Here is a 25,692-nt window from a genome sequence, read left to right as displayed (position 1 = left end):
TTAAGAAGAGGTAAGCATTTAGAGGCTAAACAAAAGATGCACTTGTACATCAGCTTCCCTAGCTTTGAGATCTCCCTCTACCTGTACAAGGCTTGGTTCTCTCTTAAAAACAACCAGCCCATAGGTTGTACATGCCATGCCACACAGCTACTAATGCATGCTAGCCCAACAGCAGGCTGCTCCCTTCTCTGTGCCACCAAGGAGCACATTTGCTTTGTTGCTGCAGAGCACTCACTGCTTTTTCACTACACCCAAGCCTCGAACCAAAAGTACCCCAGGTTTGAGTGAGGACAACTCCAACACACAGCAGCTGTAAGAAAGAAACAATTAAACTAAACCAACTCTGGCTTGTCCTCAGCTGCCTGAAAAGCAGCTGAAGCCAGAAACAGAGCGTGAGACACCTGCGAGTCCTTCCTTATTTTGCCCACCCTTTTCTAAGCCCTCTACCTCAGCCTTGCAGTCTGCTTGTGACGACCACAAGTGGACCCACAGTGTCACCTAGTGGCACCAGAAAGTCACTGCCTGGCCTCCAGCTGCAAGTAAACCCCAGGATTTCACCCATCTTTTCCCATCTCCTTTTAAAATGGTGCTTCTTTGTGAAACGAGTATGAATGCAGTCTTCAGACCTTTTTTTTTTTTAATGTAAATGACCAAACTTTATTGAAGTTAGCAGGACTGTTAAGAAAGCAGGATATTTTACACCTCAAATATAGTTAGAGTTAATTCTCATGTAACTACAGTACAAATAAAAGCTAATATAAAGGGATATCTTCCGGCCACCATTCAGATTCCATTATTTGTAAAATAAATGCAGTCAAGTTTTAAAATGTACTAAGCTTCAATGCTAGCAATCAGAAAGTTTCTGGTTCATATGGTTTTATTCCAAAGATTTGCAATGCAGCAGAATTTCGCAGCCATAATGAAAAAAAAAATTATGGCAGCTCGATACAAGTAGGATTTCAAAATTGTCAAAAGGCCTTAAAAACGTTATGTGCAGTTTTAAATGAATTATAATGAACTCTAAGTAAACAAAAAACCATTCAAAATGCATATAAAAATGCAAAAGTAATGCCCTGCAGGCTCCTGCAAAAATGTTGTCTTGCCCTCAAGGAGATAAGCACTAAAATACATTTGTTCCAGCAGTGGGCACACTGTTCCAGTTGCACAGAGAAAAATGGAGGATTCATTGATCATAGGCAGTTTTGAAAGTTACGTCCTGCTCAGTTTGAGATGCTTTAGTTATTGGACTCCAAGCCCCAAAAGTGTTTTTATTATAGTAATTAAAAAGCTGTGCCCTTAACATGTATTAAAGTGCATTTAGTTACCATTTTTAAAGCAGATCAGAAAGTCCCTTTGAAAACTGGTCCCTAAGCACTGCAGTAGCATTTTGTAGTGGTAAAAGTAGTGTATTACAGAAAGCCTGTTCCATACCAGCACAGAGTACAGGTCAGTGAAACAGGTCCTAGAGTTCCAAAAGGGTAAGACAGTAGGAGTTCAGAAGAGCTCTGTTCTCATCCCATGGACAGAGGTCACCTGTCAAAGGCATCCCACAGCCACAGATACTCATCTCCATGCACTCAGACATTCTTTCAGGCTTCCACAGTACTTTTCTGGCTGAGATAATTTGTATATATGATTCCCTTAATGTTGATGTGCAGCATAGCATCGCTTTCATACAGGACAGCTGTTTGTTAAAGCTAAAAACACCAATTAAAAAAGGCCCAGCACCTTGAAGCAAGTTTTATTATAAAAGGCCTATTTATTCTTCATCATCATCTTCATAGTAACGGTTCCTTTTGATCTGTTCTTCCACAGATAGATCTTCCATATCTTCACCCTCCCAGAAACCAACATCTTGGGATTTGCGATTCTGGTCAGGAGAAGATTCCTTTGCAGTTACATTGGATAAGCTGGAATGTTTCGGAGAATTTGGTTCAAGGAATTCTTCATTTGGGGTTTGCTGCTCTTCCACACCATGTTCTTCCTCATCTGTCTCTGCATTCTCCTGGCCATTTTCTACAAAGTTGTGCTCTGCTGTTTTGATACCAGGCAATTCCCGCTCTTCCTCTACATTTTTCTCCTCAGCATTCTGCATGTTCCTATTCTCAATCTTTTCCTTTTGCTTTTTGTCTACCACAACCTCTCTCTCCAGTTCCTCACTTCTTTTTAACATGTCTCTCTCTGCCTTAGAAGGAGAGGATGAATTGTCTGTTTTATGGCCTTTCACAGATACTGTTCTAAACGAGGCTGCTACCGTAAACGGACGACTTCTCTCCTTCAGTGAGGAAGATCTTCTTAACTTTTTGAGATCCAGATCCACATCCTCCAACACATCTGGCTTGGAACTCTCTTCTTCTGGGGGCCATTTGGGTTTTAACACTTTGATGCCCTCATCCAAAGTGCTTCCTTGAGTACTTTGGTCAGATGGAGGCGGCCAGGCAATCCTGAGCTTTTTTGTTTCTGCTGGTTTCTCTTCTCTTTCAGGCACAGCTGAAGCTTTTGCTTCCATAGTTGCTGCCAGAACTCCTACTTTTGCAATGGGGGCATCCTCTACTCCTGGGTTTTGAGGACTCTCCGTTGCATTTACACCATGGAGAGTTTTCTCCAGGGATTCCTCACATTCTGTTTTGCTTGACCATAATTCCTTATGCTGTTTGTGTCCAAAGCCTTCATCATAATTACCTTTAGCTTTGAAGAGCTGATTGAAGTGAGGCTTGCAGTAAATATTCCCACGCAGAGATGCGTACGTCCCAAGACTGTACAGAGAGATACAAAATCAGATGTTAGCATTCTGTTTCTCAGCTGCTGAGACAAGGGTATATTTTAGTTACATTGCTGAAAAAATTAGATTTAAAAAATTAAAGTTTGAAGTTTTAATATGTTTGCATGACCCTCTTTTCAAGTATCAAGAGGTAGACACTGCATTCTTCTGTCATAAAGTGACACTACGAGTTACAAAACACATCAAGTGCAAAAGCAACTGGCAGATCTAGGACTGCATTACCACGCTCCTATTCAATTCACTGGATTACAGTTGTTTTCACTTCTGCTAAGCCTGGACAGCATCTTACTCAGCTTCTGAGAATAGGAAAGCCACACTTCCTCGAAGGCAGCCAAACGGAGCAACGTGTTTACCTGAGTTTACTGTTGCAATAGGAACAGCGGAAGCAGCTGATGTGGAACACCTGCTGGTTGGCCAGGAGCCTTTCCATTGGGTACACTGTCTTCTGACACCCAACACAGGTTTCCTTTGCTGGCAACTGAAACTTCTAGGGGAAGAAGAGAAAGTTTGTTAGCTGGAAAATGAATCAGCTGCTAGGAGACTTGGCTTGGATTCACACACAGCTTCCACAGTGTCAGAAAAATGGCAGTATTTCTGCAACCTCAATGCTGATTCTGATAGAGTGCGTTCTGGTGGGCAATGAGCGAGGAAGAGGCTGCAGCAAGCCCACAGGGATCGGTGTGGTTTGACAGCCACGGTTATGCCCCAGAGAGCTGGGCATCACAAGCTGAGAAGGAACAATGGAAATGCTCGAACCCAGCTGTAACTTTGACAGTTCCCAGAAATCTAGTATGTTCCTGCAATCTCATTTTTTTCTTTTTGGGAAAACAATGAAATATTTAAGTAGATACAGTCATTACAAGACCTCCCAAAACAAAGAAAGTCAGCATAGAAAAAGATCTGAAAACCTCAACATGAAAGGTCGAGGCTGGGGAGAAAAGAGGAACAGTGCAGACTGCCCTCAGCAGTTTGAAGTCCGTTTTTGCTAAATGCTCTACTCTTTTAAAGAGGAGAAAATAGCCTCAGTGCAGATGTGGGCAGCAGGAAATGCTTCTGACTTCATTTGTAAGCAATTCCAGTTCTGCAGCAAAAAAACCATAGTTGGGTTTCAGGACAAACAGCCCTCAAACTTGCTCAAGACTTAAAGCTGAGCAGGGCTTTGAGGTTAAAAAGCTAAAACTGTTTATGTAGTTACCAAGAGAATTTCCTGAGAATTTAGTGCAAGGGTAAACTTAAACACTAAGGAGTCAAGCATCGCTGTCCTGCTATATGGGAACAGTTTCAGACTTTGTTTTCTGAAAGCATCAAGGAAGCAAGCACATTGTCCATGAAAAAGGTCACTTGGTGCCATTCACTTCTCAGAATCTGTTATGGTTGGCCAGCAGGAAAGATACCTCCAAGAAAAAAAAATAATTTGCAGGTGAGAAATGGGCATCCTCAGGCTGCTCACTGACAGCAACTGCTTCAGCAGCAGCACAGGAATGCTGAGCTCCATATCCATGGGCCTGCACACACACATTGATAGTACAGCATTTAAAATCTTTTTTTCTTTTTGGACACAGAATTACCTGCTGCAAACTTATTGAAAAGCTCCAAGGAAAAATACTGTGGCTAAAGAAAAAAAAGCAGGAAGACTGCAGGAAAACATAATTACAGCAATTCATTTATAACAGACGAGAAACAATGGTTAGGCAATGAAAGTTACAATATGCAAGGGACAGATTGCTGAAGACAGAGCCAGCTGAAATCCGTTTGTCACAGCCATAGAATTTGCTGCCAATTTAATTCCAGTTCAGTAGGTATTTCAACTTTTTAAGGCACTGCTTTAAGCTACAGTAGATTGAAGTTCTAATTATGACGACAACTAGACCAACAAAAATTTGGAGCTCATTTTGAAAAGACCCACAATCCCTACATGCTGCCAAGACTGCATATGAACTCTGAATCTCGTGTTGCTAAATGAAATCTCAGAAAATGAGAGTTCACCAGTTCAGATTAAATTCTGACCATCCTCTTTTGCCACAGGAAGCAAGGCAGCAACAATTTACTTGCCCATCAAAAAGTGACCCCAAGAGCTCAGTTTTGCAATGTTACATTAGAGTGCCGGCATGCGCTTCTGCAATGTGCATCTTCATCTAAGAAGAGGAACTTACTTGTATAACAATGAGCCCTGTGTCTGATGGAGAGGTGTTTTGGGGTGTGAAGAGAAAGAAATTCTTTTCCAGGCATACTACAAATAGGAGCTACAGGAGGAAGGTGAGGCCCAATAAGTAAAGAACTTGAGAGAAAGCTGAGAGTTGAGCTCACATTAGGAGGGAAGCAGAAGGCAGGAGCAGAGATTAGGAACCAAGAACAGGAAACAGAAGCTGGAAAAGACAAATAGGAACCTTAAGTGAATAAACAGCATCTAGGTTTCTATCTGAGCAGTGCAGCATCAAAAGCAGCAACAAGGTAGAGGACTAAAATGGCCGTAATAATAGGAAGAGATTGCAAAGGACCAAAATACATAGCTTGCATGTACCTTGTATGCTTTCACAGACAGATTACAAAAACATTACAGGCAGCTCTAATTTCTTATGCCAGCATTTATACCTCTGAACGCTAAGAATCCACATCTCACTGGCCTTGCTTAGATCAGTGCTGCTCCTCTCCAAGATGGGGAAAACAACAAAAGCACACTTGTTTCCTCAGGAGTGAGCCAGGAAGCCTGTGGCAGCCCAGGGAACAGGCATCCTAACTCCAGACAGCACATGTGACAAGTGCAGTGTGATCAAAACGTTCAGAACTGCTGTTTGCATGGCTAATAAGATTAGCAAATACATTCCTGCCCAAGAAGTGCTCCATCTGCTTTAGAGCCCCTGCTAAAGAAAATCTAACATTGGAGATTTGTTATTGAGAATGCCACACTTCTTTGTGGAGTCACTCACCATTCACCCCTGATATTAAATTTCTACCAACTGCTGTTGCTTTGGGAACAGCTGGAAGAGGAGCATGGCAGGTCCTGGCCTACAGGAGGCTCTCAGGTTCAGGACTTCAGTGCCACCATCTAGGAGGCTCTGACTTCACAGGAGGCACAGACAAACCTCAGCAGGATCTGCATCCCTGCTCAAGCCCCTTTTTCCCCATACTGAACAGAAACAGGCTGCGTCTGCACAGGGCAAACCATAGTGACAGCAGCAGCACAGCTCCCAGTACACAGCTCAAGCTTCGTATTTGAAGAAGAGAAGTTTTGAGATGCTTCTCCATTCAGCACTGAAGTTCCCTCACAGTCAGATCAGAGATTAATACAGTTACTTTGCTGACAGATTGGTTGAATGAAGGCTTTTCACTATTAAAGAGAGCAGAAAGTTGTTTCTAACTGTTGCCAGTGTTTGAGAATAAATAGCTCCTTTACCTTCACTGTTTTTGGCAGAGATGCATCCGTCTGGCCAAGTGATTTAGAACCAAAGTTTTGTTGTTTTGTGCTGACAGGTTTCTGAATTTCTGTCTCACTCTCCAGGTTTTGTCCAACTAAGGGAGGAGAAAAGAAGAATGAAAAGATCATTAGAGTGACATGAAAACCACGGAAAGTTTATGCTGATAAGGCCAAATAGCAATCCTACCAGCTAAGGGCTAAAATTTAAAAATGATCAGTCTACTCATGTCAGAATAGGTAAGTTGATACATTACAGAAACTTATATACATATGAGATCAAACACCTAACTGCGCTGTCATTTCTGCAAAGTGCTCTCACCTGGCCCTGAATTCAGGTGTAAATCCAATGAAGCATGAGAAGGACTTAACTGAATGGGAATTGTCTACCTCTGGTCAGTGCCAAAATTATCTGGTAGCTGTCCTGCATTAGCAAGTACACTCAGCCTTGCACAGGACAGACTTTTAGTATGAGAAAAGTGTTTATTAGGGTCAAATTTATCATTTGACAGGAGTGGTCCTAAGCATCCTACCAACAACTGATGGGTAAGAGGGAGCACTCGTCCTCATTCACACCTCATCCTACTCTTGCTGAGGCAGAAAAACGAGTGCTTACCATTGCCATCCTCTGAAAGACTGGAGTGGAAAGATAGGCTGTTCTCACCTACAGAAACCTGCAAGAGAACATTGGGCAATGAGCACCCACAGTCTTCAGAAGTCTGAGAATCAGGCCCAGGTAACACCCAGAGAGACAGCATCAGCACCCCGACAGGAAGAGACTGGCCATACTAACGGACACACAAAGCTACTTTTTTGTTTTGTACGGCCCAAGACAAAGTCCAGCTGACTGTCAAGAACGTTCAGTGCTTGCTATAAGGCAGATATTCTCACAGTTACAGCTCTTGCAACATTCAGATCATCTGCTGGAGTGTTCACACAAACACTATTTTTGTTTTCCCCCCAAATACCTGCAGCCTTTAAGTCTTTATCTCTTAGTCATTAGAAAGCCTCTCTGGTTTTGTTGATGCATTTCCTAGTTCTTACTGAGAAAATCCTTGGCCACCAAGCAGCACATGTTTACTGGAAATCTCATGGCTCCCTCCAACATTTGACAAACCTATGATACTTAAGCATTCAAACACAGTGCTTTCCAAAACAAAAGAAAACCCCAACACCAACAAAAAAATCCCTGAACTTCCACAGTTTTTCTAAGAGGTGGTTATAAATCAGTTTCAGACACTGAACACGTTACAGATAAAGCACTTGGTGTAGAGTTGTTAAATGTGGTACTATTGCTATCAAATAGCTCTAAGTAGCTACACTGAGAAACCAAACTACTGTAGCAAGATTAATGGCAGGTCATCATTAATTCACTTCAATGACTGAATGGTCCATTGCAGGCAGCTGACATTTGCAAATTAAGGAGGTAACAAAGAGGCAAGTTACATAAATTAACAGGCGTTGTTCTCCTGACAAAGTAACAAACACTGGTGTACTGGGAAGGGCATCAGCACCTTCTGCGGGTGTTAGATTGTCACACTTAACTGATTTCTAGATCTGTCATGGATTCAATGTAAAAAATGGCAGAGAAAGTTAGCACGTTTCTTTTGCTCTCTTTCTGCCTACAGGTTCCTATTGCTGACATTCATGCCAGTAGTTTTCATTAGGCTTATTTCCAAACTTCATCATGCCATTTCAAATGGACAATCCTGATTCCCAAATCAATGCCCTCTTCAGGTTCCTTATTACACCTGGACTCCTCTCAACAAGTGACTTAGCCATTCCAGCTGAGTGCGATCACTTGTATTCAAACCTTCCATACAACAGCAGAAAAGTTTTCTGATTTCACAGGTGTTCTTTTAATTAACTCACCTTTTAGCAGAAGCAGCCTCAACCATTAAACACAGAGCTGCTCAGCTGTCAGTAACCAACAGCTGAAAGCAACAATTTGGCTCCTGGCCCAAGGAAGGCTGGAAAGCTTTAAAAGCCCTCCTGGCATTAGGCTGCCACGTGTTCAGAATAGTTTGAATACACAGTACCCCAATTATTATTCAGCTACTTTTATCCTGTCTGCTATCCCAGTTTAGTACGCAAATGGTTGAGTGTGCTTTATTATCTCTGTATTCAGAGAGTAATTTAGCCTCAATTTACAGCTGAAGCTCAAAAATGGGAGCAAACCCAGACTGGCACTCTCTGCTACCTTAACCAAAACGTAGCTGCTAAAGAAGAAATGGTGACAAAGTCTCCTTTACACGCATCGCATCACACACAGCTTTTCATCCTTTACGTTATATAAAGAAAAAAGAACACCAATACCTACTTGAGAATCATTATTTTTGGTAGGAAGTATGACATAAAAGTTTAGGCGACTTCACCATAATCAAATATTAACAGTAAAGTCAAACAAAACCAACCCCAAATCGGAGGTTTCAGTTCTCATCAGCTGCTGCAGCCACTAAAAATAAGTATGATAACCAAGGGTTCTGCCATACTAACGATATGTCATTATTGAGAAGATGGGGGTAATCTGCAAGAGAACTTTAAGACTTATCTCTAGATGTTCTTTACAACTTCAAAAGCCTTCAAATGAGATCTGCTCGCTTATAATGTAGATACAGTCCAAATTTAAAAAATAAAATAAGGAATTCTGCAGGTATAAAGCAACCTGCAGAGATTCAGTTTCTAAATAGCATGGAACAAACATCTCGGCTGAAACTCAGCAATTTGTTCCACTTACAGTGAAGTCCTTGATCTTCACCAGCATGAGCATCTTACCTTCTCCCCATCCTGATAGGAAATGCAGTCCTCAAAACTTGGTGGCATATTCTCCTTCTGCTCAGATTTGTAATTCTTGATTTCATTTTCACTGGCTTGAATCTCATTCTATAGAATAAAGCACTTGAAAGTTGACAGGCACTTTTCTCCTAGGAAAGTACTTGCTATTTTTCTTTGGTTTTGTTTTTGTAAACTGTTTTCCTAGCACATACAGCAATAACTAAGTGAAAGAGCTTAAAAAAAAAATAATCAATACACATTTGCAAAGTGATGGATTTTAACGAGGAAAAGAGATGGGGCTGTGAATTTTATTCTGTGAAGATAATGACAGCCCTTTTCTCTGACTGCAGATTTCCTTTAAGATCAACTCTTCCATTTTTGTCCTTCTCACTCCACATCTTCACTTTCCAGACATGTTAATTTTTCAAGGTAAGCACCATATATAAAGCCCTGATTAATTGATAAATACAACATAAAAGCAAATCCTACTTGTTTCTATACTAGTAAAAAAAGGGGATAAAAACCAACTGTTATTTACCACGATTTCTGTTCTTTACAAACTGTCTTCAGATGTGCACAAAAGAAGCTTTCACACTTTAATAATAATCCAGCAAAACCTCGTGTTTCATTGCCGCAGGATTCAAGATAATTGGGGAAAAGAGTCATGCCATTCACAAGACATCTTCTTTGTGACATGGAAGACAGATAGCCAAATGCCAGCACTGGCAGCTCACTGGATTCTGTAAGCCAATCGAATCTAACAAGTATGTAATTAAGTGCAGATCTCTAAATATGCTGTTCTCCATCTCTCCCTACCCTTTCTGTGTCACCTGTGATGCTATTAAAAGAATTGCTTCTCACTATTCCTCTAACCCACTGCAAAAACATCCACCAGTTTTAATCCAGACCTAATTGTACAACAATGCCCACAGAACAGCTGATCCCAGGAGGGACTGTGTCTCTCTTTTGCAGCATAGATGTGACACGTTTTCAGAGAAGTACAGATACCACACTGCCACATCAAAAGACACTCAGTTCCTTTGGCAGCAAAGAAGGAAAAGTACCAAGACTTACAGATTCTATTCTAAGTATTGCAAACATTAACCTCATCAGCACCTTACTGCTGCCCTTATTGATGTGCCAGGCCAAAACCAAAAGAAATTCTGCTAAATGGGACTTCCTAAGAGCTTGAGGCTGTGCTGATGCTCAAACTGATAGCACTAGGGAATTGCAAACGACAGCCTCAAGAGAAAAGAAAATCTATGGTCAATCTCTTGTCATTAGGACACAGCTTATTGAATCGGTGCTACTCTGAGACATAGACTGGAAGAAATAATCTAGCAAACTGAATAGAAGTGAGAAACAGGGCTCAAATCAGCAATTGGCAGATAACAACGTTTGCTGCACTGGCTGCAGTGCCCTTCCACTCCTGCCTTGAAGGTTACTAGATTTTCCTGCCAAGATGTGCAGAATCAAATCTACACCACAGACAAAACTGAGAGATCATTTCAGTTAGATAGAAACTATTTCCCCTAGCTTAAAGCTAGCGTACATTACAGAAGTGAGGTTTCTGTTTATTTCTAGCATGCAGAGAGCTCCAGACAGGCAGAAAGAAAAAGAACGCCAGTTAAGTTTCAGAAGGACCGCAATCAGGACACCAGCAATTAATTTCCTGGAAAACTTTCAAGATCATTCCAGCAAGATGCAAATACTTGTTACTCCCTGCAGTACAGTCAACTCTTCGTTAAAAATGAGTCCTATGAGCACAAAGATCTCTTCAAAACAAGATGGGATTATCTTCAAAATGTTTGGTTTCTGTAACATCTTCTTTCCAGCCTCAGTTTGGGGCTAAAATCCACTTCTAGTCAAGGCAAAGAGACTTACCGTGGTAACGAGGCCTGTGGAACTGCCCTGCTTGGACACAGCTGCCTGATACTTCGCCAGCCTATCCTTTATTGAAGTTTCTGTTAACCGAGGCATCTCCAGGCTTTTCTTGGTCTCTACCTTATCCGGGCTGAGTGCTGGACTTCCATCTACAAGATGAGAAGAATTACATGAATAAAAAGTAACTTTCATGAACACCAACAGCACACGTGAAAATTACAAACCCCACCCCTTTACCAGAGTGTCAGAAATCCTTCAGTCACGGGCTCTAAGTCCTGTAATCTACCCAGATACTTTCAGAAGTAGCACGTTCATGCAGATTTCAGCCTGCAGTCTCAGAAGCAAACACTACAAACACTGATGGCTGCTGCTGTCAAATGACTGCAGCTGCTACAGCAGCTAAGTGGAAATTCACATCATTGAGGTGGAGGCACAGTTGTTAGTCTTCTAAAGAAGACACAGAACATGAGGAAGAGTTCCATTTGCCACTTCCACCTTCTCCATGAAAATATTTACCAGCTGACGTGTTAAAGATCAGGATTTCAACAACAAACACGTTATAAATTAGTTCAGTTTAGCCTCACTCATCCTTGGAAGCATCTGGATATGGCAGGAGAGACAAGAACTAAAACAAGGAAAACCCATCATCAATTCACTACTTATTTTCTAACTGAGATTGACTATTAAAAGTAGTCACAGGAATGACTACTTTTATTAATTAATGCTAATTATCTCCTGCACCTCAGTTTCTTTGCTTAGGGAGGCGATGCTTTAACATTCTCAGCAAGATTGAGTTAATTAAATGTGATGTTTGCATAGACTTTGCAGATGGGAGATAGTTACACTTCTGTTACTACTTATGAAAGGCAAAATTTAATTCCACTGTGTTGTACACAGCACTTCCCTATTACATAAACTGGGGAAAGCAAACAAACAAACAGTGGGATTACTGACCTGATGCACTGTGACTCTTCTCTCCTTGGCCAACATCAAGGTCCTCTGAAGAGAAGCTGTTTTCAGAAATCCTCCTACCAATTGCTGTCTTCCTCTGGTCTCTAGCAACCTATTAGAGACAGAACCCACCTATCAGCTGCCTGGGCAAACAAAGACTGTTGCATTTAATCCTTTAAGATGCACAGGTGTCACTAGCAAATCTGCTTTACTAGAATAAACAAGTCTAGCAGGTGACATCTTATTTAACCAATATTAAGTTTGATCACAGAACACGTGACCCTTTGTCACCTGGAAAGCACTCTTGTGAAGAGGTTCATAAACGTCCTTCAATAAGGTATCTTGGTTTAAAAAAAAATCAGAAAACCACACAGGTTAAATTCTCAGCCATTTACCTCTGCAAGCACAAAACATCAGTCTAGATTTTTGCATCTCAGACCACTTCTCATGAAATTAACGTTCAAAGTCATTTTGTAAAGACTTAAAATTGAACAGAATGATGAAAGGAGGAAGATAATGCAAATCTGCATTGATTTTCAGCTACAGAAAGGAAAAAAATTACTATGGTAACAAAAGTTATCTAGGGCTATTTGTTTTGATTTGGATCTCTCATGCACTTGGTACCAAATAATTCCCTAATTAGGTCTGATAAGGCTTAAGCTAGGGTGCTAGAGATAAATATTCTCAGATAAACAGGATAATCACTATTTGCAGGGCTGCACTGGTGGGCAGTTTTGTAGTTGCACCCCAAGTGTTGTCATTGGCTCCATCAAACTTTAAGGCTCATTTCTTGAGACCAACTCCCCAAAACCTTGAGCTCAGTAAGAGGAATTGTGAAAAAAAATTCAGAGCAGCTGAATGCTCAGGAAATGCAGTATTTAATTGGACCTCATTGAAACAAGATGTCTTCACAGCTGACAGACAACATTCCAAATACCAGAAGGTGAGAGATCTTCGTTATCTCTCTCCTTAGGAAAGGGTAAATCACAGAGACAGAAATTACTTTCGAGGCTGATGAGACAAGAAGGCAAGGCAGGTTTGGCAAGATGCTACAACCACACATCCTGCACCCCCCCTCCTTCCAACAACTTTCTTGTTTGCTGCTCACCAACCTGAAGGAAATTCCAAAGTTTTATTTTAACAGAACAGCACTGTAAGACAATCACTGTGAAAAATCAGGCTGCCTTGGCATACAAAACAGCACTTTACCAGGGAAGGAAAATGCAGCTGGAAAACTTTTTTTTTTTTTTTTTTTTTTCCATTAGCATGGGAAATATTTCTTATTTCTGTGGTTTAAGGCTTTGTTAACTTTTCTTACTGGAAAAGAGCTTAGCTATGACAAGCCTTTTCCTTCCACTGAGTGCGTTGATAGGTTCAGTTTGGGAGTGCCTGCACACTTGTAAGAACTTGCAGATTCCTTATTCTGAGCAAACTATCCTCAGATGATTCTTCTTCAGTCTATGCCTGCCTTCATGTCACCTTCAGCCCACACATCTGAAGCTCTCACAGCTCAGAAATTGGCCCTTCAAAGGGTCTGGCTTTTCACTAGCATATAGAAAATATAGGCAAAATACACAGAAAGAGAAGATCCTATAAGGATAGAAGAAACAAGCTTATTAGCCCACTTGAAACTCTGAACGAGTGAATTCAGATAAGCTGTGGGTGTTTTTTCATTTGTTATATGGATCACATACGCTCTCTTGCACACAGCAGGGCTGATGAAGCTACAGATGGAACAAAGGTTGTGGTACGGACACACAGGAAGTTGAACTGGTGAGCAGCATTCATGAGGAAGACTCCACTGCTGGGGAACAAAAGTCTTAAGAAATTTGGATCTGGTGTCTGGGATTCCAGCTTCACTGGAAGAAACTATCAGTATCTCACTGGGGAAAAAAACAGTTAGAAATCCAGACTGGGTGAAGCTGATGTTGTGTAGATTTAATATCAATAGTCTCACACCACCGAAGAAAAAAAGCAAAGCAATAAATGAAAAATGTTTACCAAAAGGAAGGTGAGAGACTTTCTCCATTACCACCAACAGCCTGACCACAAGTAATTAGGCTGATTAGGGTGCATGGAAGGTAACACCGTTAGCATGAAGGAATCCCTTACTCCCAGGTTTAGGCTTATCCCACTCAGTTCCCTCTATAATTCTGGGTGGGCCACTATTCCAGCACTGCAAAACTTGTGCTGCTTGCAAAATGAAACAAAATATTCCTCATGGCTGGAAAGCCCCAATGTTCTAAGACAAAAGAAGGAGTGCAGAGGTACCATAGAATTAACAGCATTTCGCCTGGGGCACAAGGAGCTGTTGGGCAAAAGACCAAAAAGAAGTTACACCTATTTCATTATAGACAACTGTGTCAAACGTGACCCTGAGCATCAGGTTAAATATACAAGGCATAATAAGTTTTTGCCTTAAAGGAAGAACACAAACCTACATCGAGATAGCTTTTTAAACGAGCCTTGCAGAACTGCTTGCTCTTTCTTTTCTTCTGATCTTCCTTGGGTACGTTTCTGCTATCACTTACAGGAAGGATTCTTTGAAATTGATAAAAGACCCAATGTTCGGCCTCTGCTTAGCCCTGAAGCAAACTAGACCAATGTGTTCAGAAGTATTTATACTGCGTTTTTGTGGAAGAAAATGATCTGCCTTGTATCGGAGCTGTAGAAGACAGAGCAAAATCTGACAAACAGATGAAAAAACTGAGAGAGTTTTGCCCTGAAAATCAGAATAGGTTTGTGCAGAGTCTGTGAAGTCAGGAAGTCCAGGCAGTAACCTGGATTCTTGCCATGGACTTACCCAGCAACCAGGCGAGTTATTTTATCTTTACTGCCATGAACCTACAGCCATGTTGCCACTTAGCTCTTACAGATGATTTTGTCAGCAAAGCTCTAGCAGTGCTTATACCATAAGGCTGAAGCAAACACCAAGGAAAATTACCATCCTTCAGGTGAAGGAAGCCTTGCTTGCACTTAAGCCAGGAGTTTATCAACCAACAGGGTTCAGGAAGAATACAAATGGAAGAGAGAACTGCAGATCCCGCAGTCGGTTCCTACCTCAGTGAAAAAGATCCGTGTCCCCATAGCGCTGGTCTATCTTCATTGTACGTGACTACATGACATCATCCTCCACTCCCCAGATAAAATCCCAGAACCAGAAACCTTACAATAGAGCTTTCTAATCAGACACCCCTCCCCCCCGACTTAAACTTCAGAGCCCTTCGTGCCTTTTTCCTTCCAAAATTATAAAGTAACCAGATTAACTTGGAATAGGAACAGGATTTGAACCTAACCTGAAGAACTTAATATCTACTGTATGATATTTACTGCATTCACTCAGATTTCAACCACATTCAAATGACTAAGCTGAAGAGAATTATCAGTTCCAGATTCAGTCATCTCCAAAACAATTTTATTCCCCAGGCTAAGATAAAATTACTTCACGTCCATCTGCAGAATGGTACTTTCCTGAGGAATCCTGACCGATTAATCCTACAGCAGGGGTTCAGAGAAGTGCTATCAGGAAATCACCCTCCACCCTGCAAAACAGCCCTGATAGCATGGGCGGCTCTTAGAGAATGGCAAAGACTACAAAATCTAAGCTGTGCAATTATTACAGACCCCAGACTTACGTTACCAAAGAGCTGCCCATCTGAACCTCCTGATACACGTTTTAAAAAACCTTTGTACAAAATCTGCTGGTTTTATTCAATAGTGCAAGAAAAATCACCGCAGTAAAACAAAGCCAGAAGTATAGGAAAGTATGAGAAAACTGGAAACTCCACCAGCCTCGGGACTATGTTGCAAGTCAATGGCATATGCAACTCATTTTCTAGTTAAGCAATTCTCCCCCGGGACACACAGTCTGCAGTCCACATGCAGGATCAGATTTCATGAGCAGTTGTAGGAAAATGCAAGCCCTGTGCATTTGCAAGTCAAAACGAGTGAAGGCAGCAGCTCGCGAGGCGATCTTTGCTGCTTTATCCCTGCGAGGATTTCTTGATAAGAAGCATTTGTTAAGATACAAAGATGAGAGAAGAGACAGGAAAAGACGGAGGTATTTCGCAGCACTTTATACACACAAATCTACATCTGGTCGTGTCACACACACAGATGCACACAAAGCTCTTCGCTCTGGCAGCGCATTCATCTCAACTGCGAAAGCTGGTCCTGCTGAGCTCTCCTCAACTTTTATATACAACCACATCGATTTTGACACAATTCGTGTTTACAGAACTCATCTTCACAGGAGATAAACACTCCCTTCACGCTTTGAAAAAAATTCTTCATAAATTCCACACATATTTTTCTCATCTTAAACAAGCAAATTCATCTTACATCTGCAACGAGCAATGGACAAAGCAGCACTCTACACGTATTCACACAGCTCAAATAAGTTATTAACAGCAGCCACGTTATTTTTCAACTAAAACAATGAACACAATCACTCAATAGCTCTCAGCCACTCCCTCCGGGGTTTTTCCCGATGCCCAGGAGGCAGCACTTTTAGTTTCCCTTAAGATTTGCACAGTCAGATCCTTACCTTAGGCTGGGCTGCTTCACCCTTTTCAAACATCATCTTTAACTTGTTCAGCGGAACGCTGTACTTCTCTATCTTCCCTGAAGACTCTGTGTTTTCACTGGCTTCGGGCTTTTCCACTTCTCTGGACTCTCTCAGATAGTTTTCCATTTTACCACTCTCCTGTGAGTGGCTCTGAGACTTTCCGCTGTCAACACCGGGTCGCTGCAGCTGGCCAGGGGTGCCAGAAGAGGCCTGGACGTGAGATGCTGTGCCGGCTGCCGGGATCTGCTCTGCGTCTGAGCAAAAAGCAAGGCTGCTTCCAACTCCCAGCTCGGGGCTCTCGACCCTGTGCCTACCCTCAGCACAGCTGCTTCGGAGCGTTTCCTTCCGAGACTCCGTTCCCGGCACTGGATTCTCCCACTTTTTCTTTAGTACGCTCAGATTCCCTCTCTTAAAATGAGGGGGAAGATTTTCTGTGCTCTGAAAGAACAAGAAGTCAAATTCCAGTTATGTGCCTGATGAAGTACTTCCTTTCTATGAGAAAGGAAGTTAAAGGCTCAGTACTGAGCTCAGCTCTGCTTTTTCAGACAGCTGTGAATAGTTACAACTGTGCCACATGGAGAAAGCATCCAGGATAGGAAAGGAAGGAGGGGGGAGAAGAGAAAAGTCAGGAGCTAAAGCAGGAAGTGAGCAAACAGGATGGCCTTATAAGGAAAAAGGCAGTCAAGGTCTAATGAGTTAAATGCCACACAAAAGGCTCCAATCCACACATGAAGGGAAGGGGACCCAAATCCACATAACAAGGGTCTCTAGACCTGGAACTAACCAACAGCAGCAGCCACAGAGATGCGTGGTGTGCCAAGAGTTGCAATGTCTTCCAGCTGCTTCAGAAGACAACAATTAATAAAAAGCCACTGATTAGCTTCCAAAAACCAGTACTTTTTGATCTTTTGCATTTGTGCAAGCACTAAACAGAAGCATTCCACTTACAACAGATCTGGCTTCAGCATTTTGTACCATGCAGAGTAAGGCTTAAGCAAGGCACAGACAACATATTTCTGTTTGCTCCCATTCATAAATACCAGATCATATGCTGGACTTTCTCTTCTGTTTCACTCAACACACTGAAACCTCTAGACAGGAAACATTCACACAAAGCACAAGTGCTGCCTTACCACTGTCAGTTATGGTAATACATAGAGAACATTCAAATGCTTTCCATATTAGTTTTGCTCACAAGCAGTTACCTCTCCTCAGAGTAACAGGCCAGCCCATGTTTGATTCATTCAAATCTATTACCTGCCAGCATTGCATTTTTGCTGTCCCTCTCTTATGGAGTCCACTGTGTATCAGACTCATTGCAAGTGGAGCAGGTCTGCAAGGCTTACAGGAATTAAACAGGATTAGCAGCTATATTAGGATTTAAGTCTCTCACCCCATTACTCTTCTGGTCACATTTTGAACACTGCTTTGCAAATTAACTTGAATCCATCTAGGCTTCAAAAAGATCAGCTCACTTGCTAACTGTACTTAAAAGAAAGTACTAAAGTTGTAAGGCAAATGTTGTAGTGTAACAGAAGTACTTGTAACTGCACATACCCATATAACTGGATATGAGACATATTGCTAAGAAGCCCAGGCATACTTTACAGCCCCAGTCATTTTGCTTTGGGACTTGCCTATTCGTGATCATAGAAGCAACGAAGTAAACTTAAGACTGGGGAATAATTTTTAGAATGCTTATTTTATCACTCCTGTATCCCAGAGAGAAGGAAAATGACTTCTGAAGCATTACAGAGATCAAGTAAGCACGCTCCAGCAAAAACATCGCTATATATCCTGTAAATATTGCTGGTCTTTTAAATGAAAATTAAAAGGTCTGCTTGCGAACACGTGGTCTTCCATCAGGGTTTCCTGACCCCATGCCAGTAAGTGCAATGTAGAGGGAGAGCAGGGCTCTAGCAGAACCAAAAATGATGGCTCTCCCACATTCAGGGACAGTCTGAACTCTGTGCAGCATTTCAGAGAAGATCCCTTAACGGATTCTGCAGTTATCAAAGAGATGCGTGCTAGATTTCAGAGAGGCTGGCAGCTTCTTTTTAAGCAGACTTTTAAATTTAGTTAAGAAAGGAAGAGGTACCACATAACTGCCTACAGCTAAGAACAAAGAGGCTGTGGTTAGAAATGACAGCCAACTCCTTCTGCCTTTTGCTTAGGAGTGAACTGGTGATTCAACATATAGCTTTGGGCAAGTCACTTGATTTTCTTTCCTTTCATTCCCAGTCTAAAGAGAGGAGGGAATGGGTCAAAGGCAGACACTGCGTCTGAGTTTTCTGTAGGATGCACAGCAACAGCTTTGGTATTTCCAAAATAAACTGCCACAGGAACATTTCAGGCAGGTGATCCACTCTGGTTGCAGGCTGTTGCTTATTGCCTAGGAAACAGATACTTACATTTCTTTTTTTCTCAGCCGTGGCTTCTTCAGCTGCTTTCTGATACCTTTGGGATATAGGAAGGAGGAAAAAAAAAAACAAAACAACACAACAGTTTTAAACTAGAATATTGAATGATCATGAAGACGGCTGAGATTTCGCTTCTACCTAGGACTCTGTGCACTTAGCAGACCTACCAAATAAGACCGAAGGCTGGACAAAACAGCAGTGAATAGCATCCGAACAATGCGAAATGACAGGCATGTTTTAAGTCATGCGGCTCACTGTAATAACATGCGTTGATAATTTTTATTAGCCAAGCACTCTCATTCTTGAATCTAGGCAGTTTACCTTGGAATAGCTGTATTGTTTCTCCCACCCAGCTGTCTGCTGTGTCCCCTCACAGGAATATTGCCTCAGCTATTTATACAGCAGCTGCTGAACCGTAACAAATTACAGCTTGGCATACACAGAAAATCTACATAAGTGCCAGTTTATCGTACTCCGCTGGGTGGTAAACTGCACCAATTCAGCAGTTGCTTCATGAGCAGCTGAACCACCCCAGCAGTGGAAACGTTAATCACAGCCCTCTGAAGATAAGCTACCCTGGATCATGAATCAAAGTCCTTTAAGAAGCTACAGAAAACTCCCAGCAATCTGCATGCCTCTCTGCTGGGACGGAGCACACCGACCTCACTGATCACTATACTGCACACAGTGACTGCACTTTGCTTTTGAAACGCACAAATTAATCTGATTAGACACATTTTGCCATTTGTAACCAAAGCTGTGCTTTTCAAAGAAAAGAATCACCTCTCAACATGTTTCTGTTTTTCTTACCTGTGGGTCTCTCTTATCTGTGCAATTCTGCTTTTGATAAAACTATGAATATGCTACAGGCCATAAAAATGAGTCACTCATGCTACAAGTCATCAGCTTCAGACTTTAAATAATGGCTGGTATCAAATCAAGAACTAATGTATATCAGGGGCTCTAAGAAAAAAAAAAAGCCCCTTAGAAGGACCAGGTTCTTTCTAAAGAAAAAGAAACTTCCACACAAATACCTGTTTTACAGCTGATGAACCTCAGTGACTTTGATTTCCCTTTGTGAGTTGTGTGCTCCTATGTAGGTTTCTTCTTTCCTCGTGCAGAAGAGCAAACAGACTGCACTCGTTTATTGCTGCTCTGAAAACTGCATTTACTGCACAGACTGAAAGCTGCTGAAGAACCGTAGCTGGCCCTCTTTAATTCACACAAATGAATTAACCTGTGTCTTGTATACTGCAGAGCTTCCAAAATTGGAATGAGACATGGTGGGAAAATAAGTTGATGTAGGAATAGAGATCAATACTACTGGAAAAATCAACAGAGACATGCGGGTGAAAGTGCAAACTGGAAAACACAAACGAGGACTGAAAAGTTTCAGGCAGCGCTCAGTAAGTCAGCCCACCGCAGCGCACTGTTTGAGTTTCTGCTGTTGCAAATTTGCATGTCTCTGACCTGGCAAAACTGATAATTTAAACACTACGGGGATTAAAAAAATATTTCCACGTACAAATATTTAGGTAATGACAATTTAGAAAAAAACACTCCTCTCTGTCAGTGTCAGAGTTGGCAAAGCCAGTAAGCAGCGCCGTGTTTTTGCAAGGAATTGACGCTGCTTACGCAGAGGGACTCCACTGATTAAGGAATAGCAGTTTGGATTACTTCCAATAAGCCCTTTCCAAAGGATTACCAACATTTAGCAAGATGACTAGATTCTGTAATCAAGTTTCAATGAGTGAATAAATTACCTTAACGAGACTGGCCAAAGCAAGCAGCTTCTCCTAGGACAGGGTACTTACAGAGCAACATTCTGTTTGTGTAAAGTCCAGAACGTTATTATCCTTCCTCTGTTGACTCCAGAAAGTTTCTCCCATTCTCAAGATTTAAATAAAACAATGCTATGCTATTAATGCAAGTCTGGATCACTTGGCTGCCCAGCTCCCACGTTAAGTGAGAATCCCATACAGCTCATGAAGCTGCAAAATCCCATTTTTCATGAAGTCCATCAGCAGCAGCTGCCTCCACTCCAGCACTATACCCTCAGAATCTAACGGTAATCACACACTTTCTGACAGCAGAAAGATTATAACTCTGATATTAGAAACAATGTCAGTAACTAAAAGAAGCTTTGCACAGCGTATACCGAACCAGAAATGCAAATGCCCACAGAGCAATACTGTTTTAGAGAAGCAAAGCAACTGTCAGTGAAGCAGTAATTGCTCAGTATCTCAACTTTAACCTCCCCGCACAGACTGTGCTCAGAATCCTCGCAATACTTACCTGGAGAATCTCTCCACAAGAGCTGATGACTTATTTTTGTTGACGAGAGAAAGCTCTTTTGCGGTGATTTTCAAAGACTGAGAAGTCCATTGTCTTCTATTAAACGGGGAAGGCTCCATCTTATCACCACAAACACCTACTGAGGAAGAAAGCACAGTGTCAGTCAGTATGAGTTATATGAGCAGAAAAGTAGCTCCACGGAGTGATTTGATCGCCACCATTTGAACTCAGTTCATGAGATGCTGATCTACTCGTGCCACCAAGTGCTGATCATTCAGAACATGTCCATCGACTGACCAAAAAACACCCCTCAGCATCAGATTAAAGTCATCATTTCCTCTGCAGATGCCACTGAGATGGTGCCCAATAAAACATCGGCCACAATGAATGGGGCAAGAGAGAGATGAGCCAGAACACGAGTAAGAAGCAGGCTGTGACTGAAAGGGATGCTGACACAAATCTCTGGCTTTCCTTTACACACACAGGCTCCAGGAAGCCCTGCTATGCCCTCTCTTGTTCTGCTTTCTGAACCAAATGCTCTGGCATTTATGTAAGAAGGCTTGAGTTATGAAAGCTAAGAGGATGTAATTCCTATGCAAACATTTTTCATTCACTGGCGGTGTTCACCCTTCATGCAGCAGCCGTTTCCTCTGTGAGCCAATATAAGTCTTCTGTTCACAGAGGCAGCTGTAAATCTCTTGTCACAATAGCTAGCAGTTACCTAAAGGAACAGTTTTGATTACTTTCGCCTTGCTGTAAACTGGAAGAAATTTTGTACAGCTTTTCACAACCTAAGTCAACAAGCCAGTATCAGATACGTATATGTTTGTTTATTTATTTATTTTTACATAGTTTTCTTTTGTGGAGGAGGAAAGGAGGGGAGATTAATTTAAAGAGTTCCTTGATAAGACAAAAATACAGCTTGTGAGGCAACGCCTTTCCTTTTTTCCTATTTTCTTTTACCCCAGCCTCGTGTCACACAATGCCTGCAGCAAGTGCACTGCCTGATCCTGCAGCGGTGACATCAGGCAGGCTGATCTCTTTCCCGTTTTTTTCCGTCAGTTTTTTAGCTGACCATTAGGTTACAGAACTCCGGAAGTCTGAGTCTTTAAAAGGCACCTTAGGAACTTGATATAAACATTAAAATGTAGGGATGATCATCTGAAATCCTCACACTCATGTAATGCAATTCCTCAAAAGCATCAAAGACTTGGGGTTCTGCAGCATCTCAGTCCAAAAGAACTCAGCTGCAGCAAATGGAACCTCACTGATCCGATCCGTGGAGTTGAGGCAGAAGAACCTGAACCAATGCTGACAGAGGAGAATGGATCTGCAAAGTGCCGGCTGGAAGCAGAGGAACCACTCCAGTGCTGCACCCTGCTGCTGTGCAGGGATAAAGCACGCAGCTGATGAACACCTCGCTGCCTGGTGGGAACCGTCAGGAAGAATGGGACTTTCTCTGAGATTCCTTTATTCACCTGATGTAATGCAGGCAATGACACACCAAGCCAGCACACGTTTTTCAAGATCGTGATTTAGATGGTGCTTTTAGATGGACAGGTTGAACTATCACGGCAAACCAGAAAAGTTACACTATTTTTGTCGTGGTGTTGAAACACACTGAAACTACTTATCAGCATTACGTTTCCAGTCGCAGCTTGCTGCAGCTTCAGGCTCCCATCTCTCACTGAAGGCAGTCTCCAAAGTGCAGCCATCGCCCCTTCCAACAAGAGAAACTCAGACTGGAGAGTTACTTTTTGAAATTCATGGTTTCCAGAAAATGTTTTGCATCCTTAAACCACCTCTTCTGTTACCCTCAGGAGTTTTGTCAGGACTGAACTAGAATAAGGATGCTCTCTGGTCTCCAGACTTAAAAAAGCTGTTGCTCTTTACCAGCTGCACAAACGATCATCCACAAAGATAATGGTTCTAATTTGAATGTGAGGGGTGCTCAACACCCTCCCTTGTTAACAGGAATACCTTACATGCAAATAAATCAGCATTTCTGCGATGACAAGACAGAGCCCCTGCTATCAATGTAGCAAACACTCAGCACAGAGATTCCATAAAGGCACAAAATACATCCGCAGAGACTGCAGATTAAATTTACTCCTGAAAAATGCATCTGCTGAAAAAGAAAAAAACTCAGAGCCAGCTGTCTAATGCTACAGCTTCAACTTCTGTTTGGTGATTAATCTGGAGCCAAGAGAAGATCATCTGTAGCCCCACTTTGCAGTTTAAATCACCGTTCTCCAAGCAGGAGTCAGTTCTGCACAGGAAACAGTAGCAGGGCATTCATTAGAAGCCTCTCTTGGCAGACAGCAGCTTGCTGACTGACTTGCACCTTACACGGAAGGACAGTTGCAGTAAAACACTGAGAAAACAAAATCTAGTTAAATTGTGCAGAAAATGGGCCTTAATTTGATACCTAAGCAAGGAAGCCTTCAGCAATCACTGTTTGCGGATGAATTTTTCCACCATTGTGTTACTGTTTGGTTTCCTCACCATGTGCTGCCCTACAGCCACAGGTGCACCAGGACAATCAGCACTGTTTTGGCAATCTCTCTGTGCAGAAGCAGCAGCCGCTGCTGCGACATCGCATGGGAAGTTAAGGAGCATTCATTCAGCGTCTCAGCTGCTGTGAGGGACACAAGCAGGACTCTGAGATGCCCAGAAACGTCCTGCATTCCCAGCGCCATTCCATGCTTTCAGCCCCATTCGCTTTCAGTTTCATCTCAGTCAAACACCTTCGCCCTTCTTTTCCTGAAGAATTATTCCAACCCACGTCGGGAAAGAGCTCTTTGTTGTACGATTAAAATTTAAACAAGATCGTGAGCATTCTGCGTGCTGCAACAGTTATGTTAAAGACAGAACGGAGTCCCGAGGAAGAGAATCTCGAGTCCTGCAGGATGCCAGGGAGGGAAGGGCTGCATTGCAGCCCATACAGCAGCACAGCGTGGGACTGAAACCCACCCGTGTGGCAACGGCCCGAAGGAAAACCGCTCCTTAGCGACCACCCCACAGCCCGGAGCAGCACGGAGCAGCGTTCCCGGCACCTGCATCAACCGAGCAGCACCGCACCGCAGCACCTCTTCGTCCCTCACCCATACAGCGCCTTTCTTCCTTACTTTTAACTCTCACTCCCTCTCCGCTCCCCGTGCTGAGTTCCGCGACCACCCGACCCCGCTGCCACCGGCCGGCACCGTGCGGGCACCGCCGGGCTCGAGAAGGGCAGCCCGAGAACAGCCGAACGGCCCGCCGGGCATCGCCGCCCCTCCCCGCCGCCGGACCCCGCAGCCCAGCGCCCGCTTACTGCCCGCTCCCGCGCCCCAAACCCCCGCTGACAGAGCCGCAGCGGGCAGAGCGCCCCCCTCCGGCTCGGCGGTCCGCACCACCCCTCCCTCCTCACGCACCTACGGCAGCCGGAGGCGCTCCCACGCGCACACCTGTCGCGGACGCGGTAACAACTGCACCTCCGCGCCGGCGGCGGCGCCGGACAGCAGCACTGGCCACGCCCCTCACCCCTCCAGGCCACGCCCCTCCGCCACAGACCACGCCCCAGACCACGCGAAAAAAGGGGGGGGGAAATGTGTTTCTTCATTGAGCGCATGCGCAGCTCGGCTCTCCCACGGGTCTTCTCTACGCGTGTGCGTTGTCGCCTCGAAGCGAGGAGGGGGGGGGAGAGGGACTGCGGTGCTGCGGGATCATTGATGGGGGTCGGGGTCGGTACGCACAGCACCCAGCACCGCGGGGCTGCCCTTGGGGCTCAAAGCCCGAAGCCGAGAGGGGCGGGCGGGCGGGTGTTTGTGTGGTGCTGCCGTACCTGGAGAGTGCCGTGCCGGGACGAGGAGCAGCCGTGATGGGGTCCCGCACATCCCGAGTATGTTTAAAGAAAAAAAAAAAAAGTGGTTTTCAGCAGCCCAACTTGATAACCCGCATTCCTGAGATGCTGGGCGTTTATGCATCTTCATTAACGTGACACGAGCCTGAGTCTGCAGCCAGAAAGCAGCTCCTCCAGATGTTTATCTGATCAGTGCACTTCAGGAATTGTTGTAGGTGCCCTTTTATTTGTTTGTTTATTTTTGTTCTTTCTTACACCCTTTCTATCACTCCCACTGTGTAAAGTATGAAATCCTTGAGTTAAAATACTGTGTCCTCACTCCCACAGGCTGAGAGCTCAGTGAGGCTCTCCATCCCCAGCTCTGCCCAAGGCTCAGCACAGCTCTGTGCTGCAGAGCTGCTCACACACCTCCCCACCCACCCCAGTCAAGAAGCAGGAAGCAACGAGTTGGAATTGATAACTGGCATTGCTTGCAGAGCAACCGCAGCCATCAACATGTGAAATGTGCTCTTTCCAGTGAAAAGCACGAGTGTTGGCCTAGAAAATACACACAGCTTAGATGATGTGTTTTGTAACTTCACCAAACGGCGCAGCGATCTGTGCTGGAGGCTCAGAGGTGCGTCCAGGTGGAGCAGATGTGACCTCTGCTAAAGCGTGTCAGATAAACTCCGTGCGGTGCTATGAAAGGCAAGGCTTGCACAGGGAATGACGTGTTTGCTTTGGTGATGTCAGTAGGGCACTGCAGGCATGGCTCAGCTGCTTCTC

At 43.3% G+C, this 25,692-nt stretch overlaps 1 protein-coding gene across 1 annotated transcript; it reads right to left on the bottom strand.

Moving 5' to 3' along the window:
• Positions 1 to 1,759: 1,759 nt before the first annotated feature.
• LIMA1 (LIM domain and actin binding 1) lies at positions 1,760 to 21,205 on the bottom strand (the record flags this gene model as incomplete). Its single annotated transcript, XM_079547941.1, has 10 exons — positions 1,760 to 2,756; positions 3,136 to 3,269; positions 6,177 to 6,292; positions 6,811 to 6,868; positions 8,970 to 9,077; positions 10,854 to 11,002; positions 11,808 to 11,916; positions 16,351 to 16,809; positions 18,783 to 18,828; positions 21,087 to 21,205. 10 exons carry the CDS (start codon positions 21,203 to 21,205, stop codon positions 1,760 to 1,762), a joined length of 2,295 nt encoding a protein of 764 aa, XP_079404067.1.
• Positions 21,206 to 25,692: the final 4,487 nt, after the last annotated feature.

The sequence above is a fragment of the Tetrao urogallus genome (genome assembly GCF_951394365.1).
Source record: "Tetrao urogallus genome assembly, chromosome: 35".
Classification (NCBI taxonomy): Eukaryota; Metazoa; Chordata; class Aves; order Galliformes; family Phasianidae; genus Tetrao; species Tetrao urogallus.
This window is presented reverse-complemented; position numbering and strand designations above follow the sequence as displayed.